The sequence below is a fragment of the Daphnia carinata genome, chromosome 4 (genome assembly GCF_022539665.2).
Source record: "Daphnia carinata strain CSIRO-1 chromosome 4, CSIRO_AGI_Dcar_HiC_V3, whole genome shotgun sequence".
Lineage (NCBI taxonomy): Eukaryota > Metazoa > Arthropoda > Branchiopoda > Diplostraca > Daphniidae > Daphnia > Daphnia carinata.
Genome location: NC_081334.1, coordinates 2,694,422 through 2,717,386, shown reverse-complemented (window position 1 = coordinate 2,717,386; position 22,965 = coordinate 2,694,422). Strand labels below are relative to the sequence as shown.

The 22,965-nt window shown below is 43.4% G+C and overlaps 2 protein-coding genes across 2 annotated transcripts; both read right to left on the bottom strand.

Moving 5' to 3' along the window:
• Positions 1–3,349: 3,349 nt before the first annotated feature.
• LOC130695207 (phospholipid-transporting ATPase ID-like) lies at positions 3,350–12,003 on the bottom strand. The gene is made up of 20 exons (XM_057518328.2): positions 11,724–12,003; positions 10,305–10,363; positions 9,832–10,044; positions 9,539–9,744; positions 9,114–9,444; positions 8,559–9,026; positions 8,329–8,491; positions 8,145–8,254; positions 7,875–8,069; positions 7,595–7,801; positions 7,457–7,526; positions 7,224–7,395; positions 6,975–7,153; positions 6,724–6,896; positions 6,477–6,656; positions 4,876–5,101; positions 4,305–4,540; positions 4,069–4,217; positions 3,736–3,986; positions 3,350–3,619 (listed from the first exon to the last, which is right to left on the bottom strand). Exons 1-20 carry the CDS (start codon positions 11,974–11,976, stop codon positions 3,390–3,392), a joined length of 4,071 nt encoding a protein of 1,356 aa, XP_057374311.2. The 5' UTR covers positions 11,977–12,003; the 3' UTR covers positions 3,350–3,389.
• A 3,591-nt stretch (positions 12,004–15,594) lies between these two features.
• On the bottom strand, positions 15,595–22,899 carry LOC130695208 (uncharacterized). Its single transcript, XM_059494976.1, has 7 exons — positions 22,634–22,899; positions 22,323–22,526; positions 21,828–22,103; positions 20,177–20,757; positions 19,102–20,144; positions 18,184–18,918; positions 15,595–15,682 (listed from the first exon to the last, which is right to left on the bottom strand). The coding sequence occupies exons 1-6, from the start codon at positions 22,747–22,749 to the stop codon at positions 18,712–18,714; spliced, it is 2,427 nt and encodes an 808-aa protein (XP_059350959.1). The 5' UTR covers positions 22,750–22,899; the 3' UTR covers positions 15,595–15,682; positions 18,184–18,711.
• Positions 22,900–22,965: the final 66 nt, after the last annotated feature.

The window sequence follows — 22,965 nt, the reverse complement described above, 5'->3', positions numbered from 1 at the left end:
TTCTGCGTGGGACTAACAGTTTTTGAACTATTCAAATTCAAAAGTCGTAACTCTCTCTCTCTGGCGAGTGCGTTCCGAAACCCAATTGTTCTATGCCATACTCAAATCAAATTCAATCAGGCAAACGTCAACTACTGAGATGCAGCGGCAGTTGAATTCTAGAAAGTTTTTGAATGCGTCCGTTTCTTGGTTATTTTATTTTCGTGCCCTGTGCGAGAAAGTTTCACATTTCAAACGACACACGTGCATCTTATAGCCTTTGTGCTCGGCTAATGGCTTCGCTTTCTTCCTGGCCCCGAAAGAACCTGATCAATATCCTGCAACTCATTTTACAATTTCTCTTTGTTTTACATCAACCTCGTTTTTTTTTTCTCTTTCGGTTCAACAAATGAGTTACACACTAGAATTTCGCATATGAACGCCGCGTGTTTGTGAAACAGTTTCAACTTTTATGGGATCATCAGCACCTGCGATGTGCATATGTCATACATTTTTAGTGATTCAATTCATCTCTTGTTTATGCTTGATTTTTCTCTTTGAAATATTCCCTGTTTTTGAAGGGGCGCGTGCTCAATCTGCGGGATCGTTGTGGTCGACCAAGTTCTCGACAACGTCACGAAAAAAAGGGGGGGGGGGGCGGGTGGGCTTTCGATTGACTCTCTGGGCTCGCCGTTGTCACGCGTGAAAATCGGCTAATTGAAGGCCTACCACAAGAGGGTAATCCCACGTTCCAGGAAATTGTGAAAGTTCACATGAATTTTGTCACGTTTCTTTTGCCAGGCGTAGGCGTAGGCGTAGACGTATCGATTCACGTCCACAAACATGCAACGTCATCATAACTGGGTGAAGGATATCGACGGTTTCGTTCTGGGTTATTGTATGCATATATATATTTCTATATTTATATACTATATCAGGGCAATACAGTATACAAAACAACTGTATAATATAGGTCTGGAGGCGAAATCATAAATTGGGGAAAGAAAAAAAAAAAGAAAATAAATAAATAAAAATGGGGCCAGATTTATAAGAACGTGGTTATGTATCGGTGCGGTTCTTTCGTCTTAAATCATCATGAATTCGATTTTTTCTTTTTGTTTTCTTTTTCTTACTGAAAAGATGATGAAATCAAAATCAAAAACAAATACTTTGTGGGAAGGAAGGGAGCGGGGGAAGGGGGTTGTGATGAACGAACAGGCATGGCAGGCACTTGGTATAGTTATACAGATCTTGAGTCATCGCGGTTCACCCCGATCGGTTTGTCCGATGACTTATCATATCGGTTTTGGAAAAGGAAGTGAAATCTTATGTTAGATAGTTGACACGAAAGGGAAGGTTTCGAGGAACAGGAAAACAAGAGAATGGGGGGGGATCATTTTTCTTGGGAGGGCTGAGGGGACGAAATGATTTTAAATTACATTTCATGGGTTTTCTATTCTTTAAATGAAGTTTAAAAAATAATATTTCCTCGCTGCGTAGGAAAGGGGGAATTAAAGAATTTGAATCAGTAGGAGGCCGTATTGTTGTTCGGCAACCATGGAAAGGCGAAAGAGACTAGAAATTAAAAAAATAATAATTGAACGGAAAATGGAAATTCAAAAGGCATACGACAGCACGCTGATAGGAAAAATGCAAACAAAAACAAACGAAAAAAAAAAATAATAATAAATGTTTATAAAAATATGCCATTCACGTATAGCGAACGAGCTCCGTCATTCAGAGTTGTTTTTCAATTTCATTTAATTAAAAAAAAAAGAGGAGGGGGAGGGCGGAAAATCTTAAAATAAACACAAAACTGAACTAAAAAAAAAACAAAAATGAAAAATAGGAAACAAAAACGAATTGTTTCTCTTTTTCCACGACACGTTCATTCAGATAAGTTTCAACTATGAGTTATTAATAAGCTAAACAAGGAAGAAAAAAAAATGAAAGTTCAAAAGCATAAACTGAGGAGGCATGACGTAAGTGGTCTTTGTTGAAACAAGTCTAAATCGATATCGTCTCCATCGCGTCCAAGATATCTCTCAATTTGAAACATATATTTATATGTACTGTTTATATATATATATCCTTAATTAAATCAAATATTTCTGTTTTTCTCAAAACACAAAAAAAAAAATGTTTTGAAGATTGGAAACGATAAGAAAAACCAAAAATGAAAACGCAATTCGTAGGTGAAAGGCGCACCATAAAACGGCTCGGACAGTGGTGGTTGCGAGAATGTTAGGATTTAGGGTTTAACCGAAAGAAAGAAATCAATTTAAAAATTGGGCAGCACAAGTTGCACGTACATAGTAACGAAGCGTTACGCACATAACTCTCCGTTTCACTTACACAAAAACATTTTCATTTGTTCAGAAAGGAATGATGACGTTTACAACAAAAACAAAAACAAATTCATTATTGGTTTTTTTTTTAAAATGATGTTATCAAAAGAAGAGTGAAAAAAAAAATATCTTAGTGATATTACTTGAATAAATATATCTTCTTACGTACCACACATTTTCATTTAGAAAAATAAAAATAAAAGAAATAAATAAATAAAGAAGTGGATAGCAAACGGGGGGCAGCGGGGGGGATAAGATCTTCGTTTACATAAGGTTATTTTTCAATTCATTAATTTCGCTATTATTATTATCATTTTTTTTGGTTAAGGTGGAATTTTCATTTTTTTTTTTTTTTTTTTTTTTTTGTTTTTTTTTTTTTTTTTTGTTTTAAATCTCCATCTCTTTTGTTTTGCAGGGAAAGGTTCGAAAGGTCACCAACTCGCAAATGCGGACGTATAAGGTACAATCGTGTTTGTTTTGTTTTTTTTTCAATTTCAACCAAAGCCGCTCGGAAAATACGACATGAAACACATTTGACGAGATAGAAGTAAACGCATCATACAAAACAAAAAAGAATTGGTAGATTGAAAGGGGAAAAAAAAAAAAAAAAAAACTAAAAACAAAACCAAACACAAACATGGCGTATTTCACACGACATTTATGTTTTTTTATGTTTTCACGTTTTTTTTTCTTTTCGTGTCTTTATCTTTGGATCTAATCGGATCTGTTACACCTGTACAAGAAAATGTTGCGTAGCGGCAACGGCACAACCTTTTGGGATGAAGAGGAATTTTTTTTTTCTTTTCTTTTTGTTTCGTTTCGGGGTTGGACAAAAGTCAATTTCAGCAACATAAGCAAAAATTGAAAGAAAATTGCGGCATTTCGTTTTCCACCGTAGTTGACTTTCAAAACGTACACGCGCCACTCACGGAAAAGCCCCAACTGCACTTTTTGTTTTTCTTTCCCCCCCCCCCCCCCGTCCCTTCCCTTATTTATAAAACTTTAAATTTTGGTTATCAGACAAAATAGAAACATTTTTGGTCCGAATTGTTTGGACGCCCATCACGTCGACATTGTATTGGGTAAGGCAGGCTCTCCGCCAGACTCCAGATCTACGGTGATGGCGTAGGGATCCTGCAATCGTGGCCGGCTACTATTGTTGGCCGTGCGCGCGTAAGCGACGGACGAAGCTCGCGGCTGGACGCTACTGCCATTGTGAGACTGGCGCGTACTGGGCTGCATACTTCTATCGTTCTCTCCCATCGGATGGTAAAAAATGCCCGAAACTGGACCTACGCACACGATCGCTTTCAATTATTTGTTTCAAAATATATATATAAAAAAATAAAAATAAACTTGGCCAGCAAGCAAATTCGATAACGAAATGATGAGTTCATGTGCGACTTACCGTCAGGGTGATCGGCCAGTGAGGCCAGGCCGCCACCTGTCGACACGCTGTGGCTGCTTCCACTGTTGTTGTTTGCCGCATTGTTGCTGCTTGCTTTCGTCCCGAAATTCAAGCCCGTCTTGCGCATAATCTTGCCTGATGTGATGAGTTTGCCGAAACCTTCCTGGTGGGCGAAGGCGTAGCCGGATCGCAGCGATCGTCGACTGCGACGAGCCGAAGGCGTCCGCAAAAAGTCTTGAGATTTGTGCGCCCTAAAATGTTTGCGTACAACAAACAAAAACAAAATGAAAAATCGAAACTTAAAACATGGAAAAACATAAATGTTGAACGCACCGGATGCGAGGCTGTCTCTGCTTGAAACGGACGCGGTCGGCCAGCGTTGGATGAACGTCGAAAAAGTAGAATCTCCACGCAACGACGGGAATCATGACGATGACGATGGACAAGACCAGCGTGAACCAAAACGTCGCCTCTCCCATCGCCTGACAAAATGTTTTTTGTTTTTCAAATGAAAATGTCACGAAACGGATAAAAAAAAAAAAATAAATAAATAAATGATGGTGAGGTACCTTGGTGAGCGAGCCGACATAGGATCCGCCGATGACGAAGTTGTAAAAATATTGCAGGGCAAAGTACCAGACGAGCGAGCCCCAGATGGTGATGTGATTGAACACTGTCCAGTAGGCCGTATCCAGCGCGATTTGCACCGTCACCACGACGACCAGGATGGTGGCCACGACGCTGCCAATCAGCTGATGATCCGAAGTTGTGTGCCCTTGGTGCGAGGCACCGTCGAAGTAGGCACCTGCATTTCCACCGCGCACATCCACATCGCAGAACAATAGAAAAATATCGTCATCAAATGTTTTTGAAAAATTAAAATGAAAGAAAATGATATTGTTTTATGTGCTCGAATAAAGAGAGAAAGAGAGAAGGAGGATCAATGGATAAGAGAGGGTACGAGGTGATTGGAAGAGCTCAATGTACAAGAGATTTCTGCTGGACAGGATAAAAAAAAAGGGAAGTGTCCCTTGCTCGGTTTCAATGTTTGAGGACAGCGGGATCTCGCTGAGGGGATTTGTGGTGTTGTTACGTTGGATGGAGTTCGGAAGACGGGGAAACGGACAAGCGAGGACGCACCGTAGGGAATGAAGAAGAGGACGCAGGACGTGATGCATCCGTGCATGGCGCTCTTGAAGAATTCCGCCTTGTTGAACAGCAGGTTGAGATGGCCGGGTGTGAAGAGCTTGGGGTACTTGAGGCTGTTGACGTCATTGACGTCTTGGTCGAAGATGCCCAACGCCAGGACGGGCAGAGACGTGTAGAACAGGTTGTACACCGAGATGAACATTGGATCAAACACAGTCTATCCACGTCCAGCCATTTGTTTTGTTTGTTTTTTATTTTGTTTTGTTTTGTTTTGCCCGCACAGGAATCAATAAATAAAACATTTTTATTAGACGGGCAAGGCCTCAAAAGCAGAAGGAAAAATAAGCAAAATCTAAACGTTACAACGGTCCCCCGAGAGCATCGTAAACACGAAGAAGGGCGTGGCCATTTGTTTAGCATTTAATACTAGTAGATCGGGAAGACGAGACACAATAAGCTCCCTGGCTTCTGTTAACGACTCGGAGATCAACAACCAACCGGAAGCCCCAACGAATGATAGACAAAAATAATAATATATTGAACAGGAAAAAAAAAAGAGGCGAAAGCGAAAATAATAAATAAAAAAGAATCATGCTTGAAAATAGATTTAAAAAATAAATTCATTTTCCTAACTCAATGACGGTTGGTTTATCTACTACTGCCACCTATCAATCCGTTAATAACTGACATGCCATCCGCATTTTTTTTTTTATCTTTTGAAACGGGAATTTTCATCCGACACATCCGCCGACGGAATCGAAAGCAAAATGGGCGAGGAGGAAGGGAAATTCGAGGAGGCAGTTTTGGAGGTCAAAGTGCTTTTTGACGTGCGCAAAACCATGAAAACCGGGTCTCTTCCGATTTTGTTTTTTGTGTGTTTTCGTGTTTTTGCTTTCGCATGCAAATGAAAAACGTACGTACCTACAGGTACAAAGAAAACTAAAACGGATGTGGCGACACCGTGCAAGGCGGCCGAGGCAAAGCTTCGCGGATTGAAGAAATTGTGTCCCAGGCCGGGCGAGTAGAGTCTCGGGTAGCGAGTAGAGAGCGTATCGCAGACGTCCTGTTCGAAGATGCCCAGCGCCAAGACGGGCAACGACGTGTAGACCACGTTGTAGCAAATGATAAAGAACGGCTCGTACACCGTCTGCGTCGTCCCCCCGTTTCAATCGACAACATTTTTGTTTGTTGTTGTTGTTGCGTAGAAATCGATTTGTTTTTATACGTTTTTGTTTTCGTTTTTTTTTTGTTTCAGTGAAAATTTAAAACCAATTCGGTTAGTGGGTTCCATTCCAATTGTGCAGTTTAGCCGTGCTGTTTTTGTTTTTTTTTCATATTAGTTTTGGTTTGCGAGAATTCGTGCGAAACGACAAGTACACTTTTCCCCAAGCAAAAATAAGAACAAAAACAAACAAAAGAATTCAGAAGATCAGATTCTATGTGAATAAGATTCCGGAACCGTTGCCCTGGAACGTTTGATACCATTGGCACACCCCCGACTTCTATTTACGAGAGCTCCCCCCTCCCCGCAAAAGAAAAAAAAACTGAACTTCTTTAAGGATAGAAACAAAAGAAAAAACAAATGCACATACCTGGGCGGAGAATCCGCAAAAGAAGGCGAACCAAAAATGGCAGAGGGTGAAGGCAAAGTTCTTGTAGAAGAAGTAGCGTAAAAACTTGGCCATGCGAAGGTAGGACCAACGCCCGTGGACGAGCAGCAAACGTTCGAGATACCGAAATTGGGCAATGCTGTAATCTGACGCCAAGACGGCCTAGACAGTCACAATTGCAATTGCAAAAATCAGACCGTCACTAAATTCGAACGAAGAATAATATTACCTGCATGCCTTCCTGACCGCTGATGCCAACGCCAATGTGGGCTGTTTTGATCATTGATACGTCGTTGGCTCCGTCACCGATAGATAGCGTGACGGCTTGTTTGTATTTTTTCACCAAATCGACCACCATGGCTTTCTGAAGTGGTGTCACTCTGCAGCAAATCACTGCTTTGCCTGAAAACAATTGAAAACCAGCGTGTCGTCATCATTTCCAAATGGATTTGGCAGAAAAGCAGCAACAAATGACCTTACATTGTGTACCGACATCGAGAAACAGTTTTTCCAACTTGGTCTGCAGGGCGTAGACCAACGAATGGCCGTTGATGACTAAGGCGTAACCCGTGTTGTTGTCCTCGTCGATTCCCGTCAATTCTGGTCCGCACGCCATGTCCTCCATTTCACCACCGATGCTGGACGAATAGCCACGGTCACTAAATGATTTACCAAATCATTGATGAGCAGAACTATCCAGATGCAAAATGGACGAAGGTGTGTGTGTACCTGATTCCACTGAGAGCAGTTTGGACTTGACTGCGGGCATATCCACGCAGAGATTCTCGACATTTGATTAATTGCAGCTCGACATCTTCGACGTTCTGGCCGTCGACTATAAAAATATCGACCATCTCGTCGGTCAACAGCTGGCAAGAATATCCAATGTTGATGGCAGTTTCTAGATTCACAAGTAATCTCTATTTATACCACCCCAATATCTGACTGTGTAAATCAATCACCTTGTTTATCTCCAGTCAACACCCAAATTTTAATTCCAGCAATCGCAAGGTTAGCAATAGTTTGTGGCACCTTTAAACAAAATAAAATTCAAATTTAAAAAGACATTTTTTCTGGAAACTGAAATAAATTCTACTGACCCCATCTTGAAGTTTATCTTCAATGGCCGTTGCACCCAACAGTGTCAGATTCTGTTCGATTTCTTCGTACAGTTTGTCCAGACGTTCTTCTCGCGACTTCATCGAAACCGAGGCTTCGTGATGTCGTTCCTTCCAGTCTTCAAAATAAGCTTCGTCCACGTCACGGATTGCCAAACATAACGTTCTTAAACCTTCACCAGCAAATTTCTGGAGAAACATAAAAGGAAAAAGTAATTTCAGAGAAAACAAAAACAAGATCGCTCAGCAACTGTTTTTTTACATTTAAATGTTCTTGTGTTTTGTTCTTAATGTCGTCATTTCCCGACTGCAGATGGTCGTAGACGATCGAGTCGGCTCCTTTACAGTAGAGGCGGATTTTGCCATTGGGACCGCGAAGGATGACCGACATTCGTTTACGGACGTTGTTGAAATCCAAAATGCACAGCAATTCGTAGACTTCCGTCTTTCCCATCACCTGTCATAAAATGTTTTTTTTTTTTCATTAACAACACACATTTGATTGAATCATTCTTTAAGAAATGATGATAACCTCGATGGTGACAGAATCTGGTGTGCGTGCTTTAAAGACGAAACCAAAATTGCGAGCTGCTGATACCAAAGCTCCTTCGTCCGGCGATTGGGCTTGGTATTCCAGTTTTCCTTTAAAATGAAAAAAACAAACAAATGAAATCAGAATGAAACACACAACGAAAAGAAAGAAAGAAATGAAATACCATTTTTCTCGTCGGGCATGACGGTGTGACAGAGTGCCAGAAGTCGGAAGAATTCATGGCAGGTGGGATCTTGTTCACGATTCGAATCGACAAGTGTCTGATCGTAAAACTTGAACGTTTGTTCGTGAAGCGGATTAAAAGAGAAGTCCACTGTTTTGGTATTCTGAAAGCACGTCACGTTAAAAAAATGATGTTCGAATAACTAAAACGATTAACGGAGGACGGTGTACCTCGTTAGGCTCAATGATTTCGCCGTTGGATGCGTCAAAGACGTCGCCGTAGCAAGATCCGCCAATGGAGCACTTGTTGAATGACATGATGTTTTGCGTCAGCGTGCCCGTCTTGTCGGAGAAAATGTACTCGATTTGGCCGAGCTCCTCGTTGAGTGTCGTCGTGCGCGCCTTGGCGGGTGTTTGCGTCTTTTCGTAGAACATTTGCTGGTCCCAGTTGATGAGGAAAGACTGGGCCAGCCGGATGACTTCGACGCTGACGTAGAGCGAGATGGGCACCACTGTGTTGAGAACGATGGCGTACGAGAAGAAGATGAGCAAGGCAATGACGGTGGAGCCAGCTTTGGGCTCGGCCGGAATCAGCGGATCCCACGGCAAGTAGGAGCGAAAGTGCTGGCCCGTCACCGTCTCCCAGACGCCGCAGGCGATCGTGCAGAACAGGCACATCGACAGCAGAAAGAAAACAATCTAAGAAAACAAAAACAAAAACAAAAACGTTGGCTTAGATTTTGAATGTCAAAAGGCAAATGAGCAATGACGGAAATGAAATCGTACCCCGAGGATGATAAAGTTGAGCAGACGATCAATAGAGGTCCGTTTGAATTTCGTCTTGCCCGAATTCTGCATCAGCTTCGTGTCGCGTCCGGCGAAGACGACGACGCCGTAGCACCACTGCGTGTTGCGCAGAACGCATCCGCGGAGCAGGATCTTGTCATTGTCCAGCGAGTACTGCTTGCCGTTCCACGTCAACCGGCCCTCAAACTTGTTCAAGTGATTATTGGGCGGCTCGCAGACGATCTCTCCGTCGAAACCGCCGATCCTAGCCTCGTCCTGGCCCATTTCGGCCGTCTCCATCAGGCACTGGCGGCATTTCAAATTGGTCTCCCTAACATCATCAATTTTTCATGTTTAGCAAAGTACTTAAATTAAAATAAATAAATAAATAAAAAAAAAAAAGGGCGGGAAAAATGAAATCATACCCGTCCAGCTCGGCCGTTTCAATATAACAGAGGCCGTTGGGCTCGGACGTGGTCAAAAGAAGAAGATCAGCCGCGATGAACTGATCGTTTTCCATGCGAATGATGTCGCCCACCTGCACTTTGTGCCAACGCTCTTCCACCGACTTGCCATTGAGCAAGACGTGCGACTTTCGATTATTCACTTGCGAGTCGCTCCGATGTCTTTGCTGAACGTGTTCCAAATCATAAACAAAACAATTAGGCATATTCACATGATATGCCAGTTCGAAATTGGGAAAAAAGTTAAAACTCACGAAATCATCGTAGGCATCTTTGATGGCCGTTAGGAGCAGGACACCGATGAGAGGCACGGCAGTGGTGACTGGCGTCAGCGACGAGATGAACGGGATGAACTGGAGCACCAAAAGGCACAGGAAATAGAAATTGGCCAGCCGCTGGAACTGCTCGATCAGGTTGACTGGCACAAACGACACCAGCGTGTACTTGGACGTCTGGATGTAATTATCCTTTTTTTTTTTTTTTCAAAGCGAGGACGAAAAAAAAGAATTAATTTCATTCCATTTAAAATGTCAGCAAACTGGAACACACGTGACGCGTGTCAACGTCACGAGTTCGGATGTGAACATTTTCGTTTTGTAATTTCCTTTTTTCAAACGATGCGCTTCCTCATTTAAAAAGATAACGAACCCACCCGGCAAAACAATTGAATTTTGAGACGAAAAACAAAACAAAACAAAACAAAACAAAACAAATGAAGATCACTTACTGAATAGTTGAACTGCGAATTGAAAGCCGTGTCGTTAGCCCGTATCCGTCTTTCGTTTTCTATATCAATTATGAAAATCATGCAAATCGAATGTTAGTTTTGTTGAATGATCAAAGGAGATAATCAAGTCACACTAACAACAACTACAATCAACCTAACCGAAACAATGGAAAGCAACAAGAACTACAACATCAACAAACATTCCACAAACATCTCACCATTTTTCCAATTGTTGCTCTTTTAGTGCCATGCAAATATTGTTCGATTCATCTTTTCCTTTTTTTTTTTCTTTCGTGGGTATTGTTTTTAAATAAAAATGGAATGTACAAACACGACGATTTCCCCACTTTCCCCTTTCTACAACAATCCCTCACGTAATACTTTAAAAGCCAGCCCCTTCCATGCCGGCGTTATTACAATCGGAGGCGGATCAATACTACACGCACACACACACACACAGCACCCGGATGCTTTTGATAATAGGAGAAGAAGAGAATACAAAACATAGAAAGAAAAAAAAAAAAGATCCGGAAAATAATATAAATAAATAAATCATAAAAATTCCTTAGAGACTATGACGCAAGATTTTCAGGACCTTTTTTTTTTTTTTTTTGCTAACAACCGGGAAAGAGCGGCCGTGGCCGAGAACGATGGGAATCACGAACTCCGGGCAAAAAAAAAAAAATTGATGGATGACATCATTACAAACAAAAATATGTTTCTCTTTTTTTTTTTTTTTACCTCTGGAAAGGGAAAGGAGGATGATGATATCATTGATCCGTAAAAGGAAAAAAGATCATTACGCTACTAAAGATTGAATAGCTACAAATAAGAGAAAGCAAAAATGGATAGAGAGAGAGCGCCTGATGAGAGAAAAGCCGAATCTCTTCTCATCGATTGGTTTTGGCCATCCAAGGGCGAGAACGAGAGACGTAACAGCTGTGCCAAAAAAAAAAAAAAAAAAAAAAAAAAAAAAATACAATCCAAACGAATCACGTTACGTTCTTTCTCCTATAGTGCCCGCGTCTTTAATACACTCACGTTGACTTTTGCTCGCCTTTCAAGCAGCCGGAAACTAATTAAGAAGAAACGTATCGTCCAACAACCTCCCCCAAACAAAAAAATACGAAGGGGGGGGGGGGGGGGATCGAATTTGAAAGCCATCAACAAGTAAAATGGGGGGGGGCGTTTGCAGACACACTCACACACGCAACGTCTTTTACTTTTTTTTTTGCAACAGCTTGTGCAATTTTTGCGTGCGTACCAACATTGAAAAAGAAAATGACGACGACGTTCCACTACACGTGCGCACATGGAACGTCTCAAAATAAAACATGCGGTTTTTAGACGGGCGAATGAGACGGACAGGAAGACGGACAAGCAACGGCAATCCGTGCGTAAAACAAAACAAAAAAATACCAGGTGAAATGTCATTGGATTTAGCGCCGAACAATCGGCGCGTTTTGCGCGCTGCGGCCACGGCCGCGCTCCTCAACGGGCTCGGCCTGGCCGGCTGTTTGGGAGCCGTCGGCGCCGACGGACACGACGATTCGGACGATTCGGACGAAGACCGACGTCTCGGCTTCAATGGTGTTGTTGATATGCGTCTCAACGACGGCAAGATCCGCCGGCTTTTGCCGTGGCTACCGCCGTCCGACGACGGCGTGCCCATCGCCTCTGCGCTCCGCGATCTCGAACCTGTTTTTGCATACGACAATATTTTTGTTGTGTTGTTGTTGCCGTTTGGAAAAGGAACGAAAACGCAAAAATTCTCAATCACGGACAACGAAAAGAAAAAGGGGAAAAAAAAAACACAAAAAAACAAATGATGTTTTTGCCTAAATCACGTCGTATGGACGGCTTGGGTTGATCCGGTTGGCCGCCGTTGATTCCGGGATTGGCTCCTTCGTGAGGGGGTGTCACTGTGGCGCTATTATCCATGGTAGCATCGATCGGCTTGTTCAGGCTGTAACGACAACATTTCGACGGGCGACAACAACACGACACACGCAAAAGAGAGAAGAAAAAAAAAACGTGACAACGGTGAACAAATGGCAACAACGTCAAAGTCAAAGTCCCTCCATCGATTGACCTCGTCCGCTTCAGGGGCGTGTCACATTCCGAGGAAATCACAAAAAAAGAAAAGAAAAATATAAAAAGAAGAAGAAGAACAAAAATAATAATAATAATAATTAAAAAAAAAAATACGGAAATAGAAAACAACAGAGAGGCCAGCAAATGGCTGTTGCTCTTTTTAACAGGGCAGATTGCGCAACATGGCGGACGTGAGTCGGACTAGAAATGAAGCCATTTGCTTTCCTTTCTTTATTCTCCCCGCCCCTTTGGAAGGAACACATTTTCACCTTTTATCATCCGACCTTTTTGATCTTGAGACTTTTCTTTCTCTTCTTCTATCCCTTCCCCGTGAAAAAAAAAAAAAAAAAAAAAAAAAAAAAAAATCAACCTACGCCCTTGCATTGCCTACAAACATAATCATTTCACGTTCTTTCAGACAGTCCATTGCCAACAAAAATAAGGCCCGTCTACTCCCTTTTCTGCTTTATTAATATTTTACTTCCTTTTTATTTCCATCATTCTAAACCTCCCCCCCCCCCATTTTCTTTTTTTTAAAGAAAAGGAAGTACATGCATGGAGTGTGGTCTTCGTATCGCAACCATTGCATGTTGCTAGTCAATCCTTTCGGAGCGTAAACACAGAAGAAGAGGACCAAACGCAATCACCGATGACTCAATCGAAGAAAACGACATTTCGCTTAAAAAAAAAAAAAAAAAGATGGACGCTATAAAGAACCCGGGGGAGGTAAAGCCGAGTTTTTAAAATCGTGAAACTCTTCGGGATTAAAAAAAAAAAAAAGGCGGAAAAATGGCCTGACCGAAACGGGCCTGCGTGTGCGCTTTATCAACTGTCAAGTGAAAAATCCGGGAATCGGGTTCCAAAGAATGACGCTGTACATCTTCGACCGAGCCTTTTTTTTTTTTTCCCCTTTCTCCAGTATCATTGAAAAAAAGAAGGAAAAGAAAAGCGACACACACACACACACAGAAGAGCTGAAGGCGGGCGGGTGGGAACGGACGTTTTGATCGATACCGTCGCTGCTGTTGGTGGTGGTGTTGCTGCCATGTCTGCGCTTCCTGATACGCGGACGCCGCGGGTAATGGAGAACAGAGCGACTCATCTTGTCCGCCGGCTACGGGCATCCAACAGCGGCCGGAACTTGGATGAACATCCGGAGCAGAGCGTAAGCGCTTCGTCTGCTGCTTGTCGGCTCGAGCTCTTCGCGTTCGAGCCCTGGCCATGCGTCGGTCTGTGCGCCTTCGCCATCCGTCATTGTCGGCGGCGGTTGAACGCAGTAAAAGGCTCGATGGCGACAATGATCCATCCGCTTGATCCATCAGCCGTCCGTCTTGCCTTTCATTCACTACTTCCCTCCTGCAATTCGTTTCCACTCGGTTCATCTTCATCGCCTTCCGATTTTGTTGTTTGTTTTTTTTTTCCCTTTACCTTTTCATTTTTTGTGTTTTGCACATTTTTCTTCTTCTTCTTCTCTCTGCTATTCGAGATATGAACGGAAATGATGCAACCGTCTTCTACCGGTCCATTTTGTTTTTCTTTGAAATTCCGCACGTCCCAAAATGCGGCGGAGAGAGCGACGTCCGCTCATGCAAATAAATATAGAAAATATCCGAGAAAGGTATTTTGATTTTTTGTTTTTGTTTTTGTTTGGTATTGAATAAGCGTCAAGGCGTTGCTCAATTGTTCGCCAACAGAGTTGCCAAGTTTGCTTCTTCAACTAAAAAAAAACAAAACAAAAAACAAAAAAAACACACGTTGGTGTATCCTGCTTCTGGCGGTGGATCCGGGACGATGATTTATCGCAACAAAGTTCGCTCAACTTCCGCACAAGAATTTGGAAAAAAAATGAATGAATAAATAAATAATGATACAAGTGTTTCCAAGAAAAGCTGTCGATGCAAACTGTTGAATTGTAGACGTTCTTGTCCCGGGGCTCAATATCAATGGCAGCAGTCACGAATAGAGCGAGACACACCTTGTTTTGTTTTCTTTCATATCTTTCGATGTCTGTTCTTCTTCTTTCCTTTTTTTGTTTTTCATTGCCAATTCCATTCGAACGAGTCAGTTCTGATGTCGCAAGTCCAAATGATTTTTTCTTTTTCCCAATACCATAAAAAAAAAAGGGAGGCAGAGACAGTGGCAAAAGAAATGCAGACGAATAAGAAACAAGAAAAGTTCAACACGGTAGACAAACTGATGTGTTGATCTTAGCTTCGACTCCCCTGGATTTCTGTGATAGCATCTGGTTGCCATGGACACGCGATTACGACACACGTGACCCTTGTGTACGTACACGATTAAGGTTAATCAATTTTGTCCATCATTTTCGTCGCACAGAGAAACGAAATCCAAAAACGATTGTCTCAATGACCGAATTCAATCACGCCCGATGAAGAAATCAAACGCTAAGAGCTAACAACAACAAACAAACAGAGAGAGGCGACAGGCGAGAACAGGCCAATGTTTGGCCCGGACGGCGATGCGCTTATTCAATGTCTACACGTTACGCGGGGATATAAATACATGAAAGAAAGTTGGAGCGCGGCGAGGACGAGAGAGAGAGAGAGAGAGAGAGAGAGAGAGAGAGAGAGAGAGAGAGAGAGAAGACCAGGGGGAGAAAGAGGGCCAGACGGAAATGAGAATGGATTGATGTGGTGCCAACGAATGCGGCATCCCAGCGGAACCGAAAGGCTTTCAACGTTTTGTTCCGTCCCGAGTATTTTCGCGCACGGACCCGAGATTTCTTCCAGCAATCAAAAATAAAGCGCGCGCAAAAACACGGCGAAAAATCGTTGAGAATGGCGGAGACGAAAGAAAAAAATAAAAATAAAAATAAATAAATAATAAGCAGGATAGCGGGGAAAAACATATCCGGATGAAGAAATACGCATGGAACACGTTACTTAAAAATATTTAAAGAAAAAAAAAAAAAAAAAAAGAGGGGGGGGGGGGATAAAAACTTTGAAAAGTAAATATATATACCTCGAGAAGGCTGGTTCTTGGAGTACGTCCACATGGCGCATTGATGCTGGCCGTTTTTGTTTCCCACCAATTTCAAGTAGTTTGCCTCTCTCTCTCACGAAAAAAAAAAAAACACACAACTTTATTATTACGATTATTTTCCTCTTCCTCGTGTTGTGCCAAGTTTCTGTTGGCCGTCTTCTCCTTTTTCTGATGCTGGGCGAATGCTGTGTTGTTGTTTTTTTTCAGTATTGATGATCGACGTTGCTGATTGGCGCTATCCTACCGATAGTCATCGTCATCCTTCTTCAATCCGATTTTCTCTATAAAAAAAACAAAAAAAAACATGTCAATCGTTTTGCATATCAATAAAAAAAAAAGAATACGAGCACATAAAATGATATTCAATAGCAAAAAAAATAAAATAATAATAACAAAAAACAATTGAATTCGATGTATATGCTTCCGGCCTTTTTCCCAGTAGTCATTACCATCCTACAGATCGGATGGTACGAGGCATAAAGAAGTGTAGCCTTGCGGACATACCAGCCGTTGGTACCATCGGGTTCCCGATATTCCGAATAACACACATCATGTACCCCACACGTCCATACCTTGGCCGGCTGACCACCTACATAACATCTAGCTGTTCATGAATTGCTTATCGATTGATCCGACAACTTCTTTCTAAACCTTCATATCGAGTTTGTGGAGGAAGAATAAGAACATGCTCCCACCTACGGTCTGACCGAAAAGAAGAAAGGGGGGGGGGGCGAATCGTAAAGGGAGGTACGATATGAGTGGGATCATAAATGATCAACGTGGCGTGAATCCTAATCCGTTTTTCTTCTTTCGTCAATTCCCCTTTCTACAATTTTCGAACAACTTTCTATACCCGGAATCGGCATCCATAAAACGGATAAGAAAAATGGCCGTTAAGAAATCCTTGGGTATGTTTCGTTTGTTCACGCAGCTGTGAAATAGGGGCGGTGGTCAGTCGAGCAAAATTGGCCATAATAACAAGCAAAAAAAAAAAAAAGAAATTACAATAAAAATCTATTCTTTTCTTCCTTCATCTTCCTCCTTTTGTAAGTTATTTTTTTCCTCTTAATGGTCACGAGCTGAAAGACTTGAACCATCTCCAAAAAGAAACGAGTGCGTCGTTTGTTAGCGGACGACAGCATCCCGGCTGGACATTTGCTGTTTCACAATTAAAGGGAAAAAAAAAAAAAACCACACGTTCTGCTTTTTCATTTGATTCTCATTTATCCTCTCCCTTTTTTTTTTTCACTACTAAAAAAAAATTGGCCGGAGAAAACAATAAAAGAAGAAACTGGGGGAACGATGTGGTCGGTGGGGGGGGGGGGATGCACTTGGTCTTAATCAAATTGATCTACGTGCCATAGAACCAATAAACGAGAATACCCAACGATGAATAAATCAAAGCTCAAACACTGGGCCCCGACGTGCGTTTCATCTCGGTAAACAACTTGACGAGAACACAGTGCGAAGAAGAGAAATATCTTTCAATTACCGAAATCTTATTGGATAAAGAAACCAACACGGAAAGAGTTTTTGTATCCGAAAAAACAAAACAAAAGGGAGCCAACGGAACACACACGACGAGCACGGGTTGATAGACGACCGTGTCGGGTGGCTCGGCTACCACTACTGGAGGAGGAGATGCTATAGAGGAGGGTGTGAGGAGCCGGCTGGACCAGCGGAATCCGCACAGTCGCCGTGGATATTTGTGCTCTCCTTTTTTTTTTCCACAGAAGAAGCTCACGAGGGAAAAGAGTCGAAGACAGACGGATAAAAGCCTTTCAACATTTCACAACATCTCTGCAAAAAACTTGCCACTTTTTTTTTTCCGTTGTTTGTGACCACATGCAATGTGCAAGCAGACGCAGGCGCCATCAGTAGCGAAGCGTGTTGAGTCATCTCCATAAATGATCATCTAGTATCATGCAGCCAATAACCTTGGCACTCAACTTGTCCCGTCACGTCAACAAAAGAAATCGTGTTCTCGCAAATACAATCGGCATTATTTGTTTGTTTGCTGGATAAACATTCGATTTCCGGGTGAACCAACTGCGATTCGAAAACATGGGTACCCCGTCAGTCTAGGTATTGGAAAAATCTACGGGATCAATGTACAATCTATCGATAGCATTAAGTTTTTATCAGCAGGATGTAGTGGTTGGCTGTAGTTTGGTTTCCCATAGTAACCAGACCCACAATGGGAAACCACAGGCTTTTCTATCACAGCGAACCAGCAGGGTCACTGGCTGTGTCATGCACGACATGGGGCATTCGTCATTAAATATGAAAATGGCCAATGCTTCTGCCTTTGTTGCTGAGCACAGAGCTCTTCAATGTTTCAAACTCTATAGGCTGCAATCTATCGCCAGCACTCATGATCCATGCCCTGTGCTGAATGTGATAACAAAGAGATTCACATCGATAAGCCACCTGATATGATATAATGTTAACATTAGATATGATGTGAATACATGTGGATGCAGAAACTACAAGACGTGAGTCCACATCAGCAACTTATGAAACGTTGGCGAAAGATTAAACGTAAGCTAACACCCAAAAGATATCCATTATTGCCTGAAAGCAGAGATTTTGAATGATTAGATTTTAAACTATTATCTAATAGTTTGTGTTTGTCAAAATAATAACCAGGACAAGGTGGATAACCTAGATAAGCAGTTGCGGCCTTACTTTCATCTTCATTCGTGATTCGTTCTTCACCATATTATGTGCAAACCGTTGGTAAAAATAATTTACATATTTCGTTATCGATTTTACGAATTACCTCTACGAATAGTTGAATTTCTTGTTATCTCCCTTCTGACGTCTCTCAGTGCAACCGTTTCGCTGAAATTCAACACAAAACGTGGTGCAGGGGTGGAGTAACATAGGGCACAGTACGACATGCACAACTCACCACCATCTTTTGTGTTTACTTTGCTTGGACACACACCAGACACTCACACACCCTGGGAAATACAGGCGCGAGAAAGTAAAGAACATTTGGCGTTGCCACGTATATTTCTCTTCTTCCAACATTACGCTTTCACAACTTTCCTTTTTTTTTTTACGTCTCTCTCCCTCTCTTTTTTTTTTTTTTTTTTTTGTTTCTTTCGTAATTTTATGCCTTTCTTTGGCAAGGTCGAAAATAACATTGATTAACCACAGCAACGATACGAAAAGCACGTAAATTTGCATAAAAAACAAAAGCTAGATTTTCATATTCTCTATGTCAATTTTGTTTTGTTTGTTTGAATGAATAAATAGAAAAAAAAAGGAAAAAAAAAAAGAAAAGAAAAACAGTATATTCCAATCAGGCATTCGAGTTGCTCCTCATCTGAGCCATCTTGGTCCTCTTGTAAACAGCTTCGTCTTGCACTTCGTCTGCTGCAGTTTCCACCATGTCGGTCAAAAGACGTTCCCAGTTTTGGGACAGGAAACTCAACTTGATGGCCACTTCCATACCGTACTCGGCAATGTATTTCAGATGCGCTGTACGATTTCGTAAGTGCTTCGTTTCCTAAACAGAAAAATTGAAAGGAATGAATAAATATGAAAGTTTAGAAACCAAGTCACGCACGAGAAGAAAAGCAACAAAAAACAACAACGTCGGATTGATGGAATATTTCCACGAACGACACTGACGGATCGTTGTGGATCGCGACAGCAGCCTCATTTAAAAATAATCAATTCACAGACACACCTTGAACGGTTGAAACGTGGCACGAATGGCTCGCTTCCTCATCAAGAGGCCGTACTCGTTATCACGTGACTGTTGCTGCTGTTGGCACGCAGCCCCGCCAACGTCCGAAGATCCAGAAGAAGAAGACGACGATGACGGACTTTGTCCAGCATCGTGGAACCGATCAAATTGTCTCCGGATGGCCGTTGATGGCGCTGTTAACAAGACAAGAGCATCGAGCGTATCGTAGTGGTCCTCGGCATTGGCCACGTCTTCGGGTCCAATCGGCTCTCCGTCGATCTGATCCAATCCGAATGGATGCAACCGATAAATGGCGTACAACTTCCAGGCGGCCCTCAACGGCTCTGGCGTTGGGACGAGCGTCTCGACGCTGATGGTCCATCGAAACCACGACGAGCTTTCCAGTTTGGCCAGGGCGTTGATCTGACGCAACGTCGGCGGGATGGCCATCTTGCGGAAGGCGAAATTGCGCAAGTTGGGGAACAGTTTGCGGATGGACGCGTAATGCGGACACAGCTGATCGAAGCTGAGGCCGTAAAAGACGATCATGTGAAACAAATCCACTTCATCGGCCGACCAGTGCATGTTGTGCAGCATGCGGACAATGTTCAAACCGGTAATGTGCACCTCCTCTTCGCCGACGATAATCCGCAGGTCGCGCAACTGCTCTTTGATGTTCATCCCAATCGTGGCGCTCAGCTTCTGATTGGCCAACGACGTCGGCGCTTTGCTCGACGAGACGCCGCGACTCAAGTTCATCGTCGCACCGCTGGCCGTCGGTGCAGTTGAAACGCGGCAGGGCAACCTGGCGGCCGGTTTCCTGGACTGCGTGGACGCGGTGGACGCCGTATCCGAGTCGTCCGAGTCGGAATTCCACGAACTGGAAGAATCGTCAAACTCGATGGCGACACGCGATCGATCGCGTCGTCTGTTACAATTGCTGCTGCCGCCACCGCCGCTGCTGGTCGTTCGCTTTCCGGTGGTCCGCCTTTCGATTTTCTCGTTCCATTCGGCTGTCGGTGGGCGGAGACTGAAACGGAAGACGGGCCTGTCTTCGCTATCATCGGCCGCCGGCCGAGGCGCTGCCGCGTTGCACACCATCGCCGAGAAGGCGATCTGTCGGAAGGACTTGCGCCGCGGAGGGTCACCGCTCCTGACCAAACACGATTTAATGGCGATGCCATCGGACCCGGGCTATGACAACGGGGCGGTTCGTGGGCAATCGGGGGGCTGCCAACCTGCCCCGTCAAACCTTCCGCTTGTGGCGGAGTCTCGTGATGGTCTTGTTCCGGCTGATGTGTCGTGCTCATGGGCCGGACGACGGCGACATTGCGCTGGTGGAACTTGCTGGACATGCCGGAGCTCTTGATCGTGCCGATGGCAACGCCGGAAGCAGAAGCCTTGTGTTGGACAGTCACAATCGGGTTGATCTTGTCCATTTGGCTGCTGGCTGTGCTGGCCGGCAAGCGCTGAGACGACCAGGTCTCCGCCTCGGCTCTCAGTCCGCAAGAGATGACATTTTGGTCGAGTAAAACGAGCGAACGCATCGAACTGACCGCGTACAGGACGTAGTTGGCGTTAAAAGTCAGCGGGTTGCCGTCCAGCGAGAGCTCCTTCAATCCGTTGAGGAAACTCAACGGGCTCAGGTCGTCCAGCCTGCAAATGCACGAACACACGATCATTTGGATATAGCAGAGATAAACACGTGACATACAAATTCGGTAGAATGAAACGGCTGGACAATTACATCATTTACTGCTTTGCTGTTTACAAACAATTCAGAACACGATGATTAAATAAGAGAACTTTGTCCATTGTTTACGACGAAATTGCAATAAAATAGCGAAGGGTCATATCCATTTACCTAGTGAATTACGACAAGGTGACATGCGTTTTTAATGAACGCTTTACTGTTCCAAAAGCTGGTCATCCAAACCCCGACTAGGCTTTTTAGTGCACAATATGGATACAATCCGGCCCGCGGCAAAAGTAATACCCTTTCGTTTGATGCTCTTTAGCATGCTTTCTGAATATAACACTACAACGTACATGACATATCAATTTAGATGAGTCACAAAATTCGTTTTTTTTTAATGCCATTTGAAAAACAAAAAGGAAACTACTGCCCTTGCTAACAATAAAGAAAGAACGACGAGAGTATTGCAATTTTTTGTTCGCATCGATTTAACTGAACTGGTCGCGATAAAATAAAAAAACCCGTCGACCTGGTGCTTCCAGTCCACTATTAAGTTTTCTTGTCTATTTCCCCTCGTCTTCTTTTTTTTCAAAATCCAAAAGCTTTATAGACAGTGTTTTGTTTGTTTTCAAAACGTCGTCGCCTTCTCTGTTCGCTTCCGTTGTTCTTGTGTCGTTGGGGACGTCCGTTCCTACTTTGGACAACGCAAATAAACGATTCCCGTGGCCACCTCTCTTATTACGTCACACACGCACGCCATGATGCACACACTGGCATTTCGTCTCTTCAAGTCTAAGCCGAGTCCCCCCCTCACCTCCTTTTCATGCGACGTATTCCCTCAAAAACTTGTGTCACAAGCAGAAAGCCGTGGCTCTTTCTCGAACTCCGGCCGAATGGGCACACACTATCCAAGGAAAGAGAAAGTAAAAAGAAAGTTGGTGCCATCTTCCCTTTTCTCTATATATTGCGATGGTAATTTCAAACCGGCTGTTGTTGTGGGAAGTGTTTCATCTGTACGCCAAAAACTTACCGACGCAGTTCGTTGTTGCTCAAGTAGAGCCGTTCGAGCCGCTTGGCGTGTGCCACTTCCGGCACGATCTTGCAGATTCGGTTGCGTTTGGCGTTGAGCTCCTCGAGAGCGAGGAGTCCGTCAAGGGAGGGCAGCTTCTTGAGGGAATTGGCCGCCAGATTTAGCACACGCAAAGTCCGGAGGCGCGATATACCCGTCAGAGCGGCGATCTGGTTGCCGTGCAGGTCCAAAATGTCGAGGCTCTGCAACGACTCCAGCCCTTCCGTCGTTTTCAATCTACGTCAAAGTTGAGAAACACGTACATAAAAGAGAGAGAAGTCAAGAAGAGGGGAGTTAAGAAAAAAAAAACAAGCAACAACAGTGAAACGAACGTCCAATCATTTTTGTTCGTTTCATATTATGCCTGACTTGATCGGAAAGAAAGTATACAGCAGGTCAGGCTGGCCAAGGGGAAATGACTGGTAATCCGTCAAAGTACGAGCATGGCTACGGTACCTGTTTTTACCGAGCATCAACACTCGAAGAGAGGTGAGCGTGTCAAGACCCGATATCCGTTCGATTTTGTTGTCGTAGAGGTTCAGCACTTTGAGCATCCGGAAGGAGGCCAAAGAATCGATCCGACAGATCAAATTGTGCTGTAGGGAAATGAACTGGACGTTTTCGCGGCCCTTGAGCGAAGGCACGCATGGCAGACCGCACCTGGCAATGGGTAGACAGCCAATGTCCCCAATTCAATAATCAACAGTCAAATAGAGGGGAAATGTTATAAAAAATATATAGTGCTCAACTTGTTCACGATTATTTACCTGTCCATAATGAAGTTTTCTCCCCATTCGCTCTTGAGTGGTGCAGATTTTGTTTTCGCGGCATTGAACGAGTGGAACGAATCCACCCTCTTATGTGAAAACGATCTCCTCTGCATTGTCCCACTCGGATGACTGTCGAGAGTTTCATTCAAAAACCACTTTGTTGATTCCGTGGCCGTGGCAACCAGTAAACTCACGTAAGGCCTTGCCCACAGCTATTAAACATGAAGGCTTCAATCTTCCGTTTTTTGTTTTCATGTTCACTGCTTTACTTTATAGATGGATGGAGTGTGTTCCTATACAATCCAGCAGATGGTGTCCGAAATCATTTT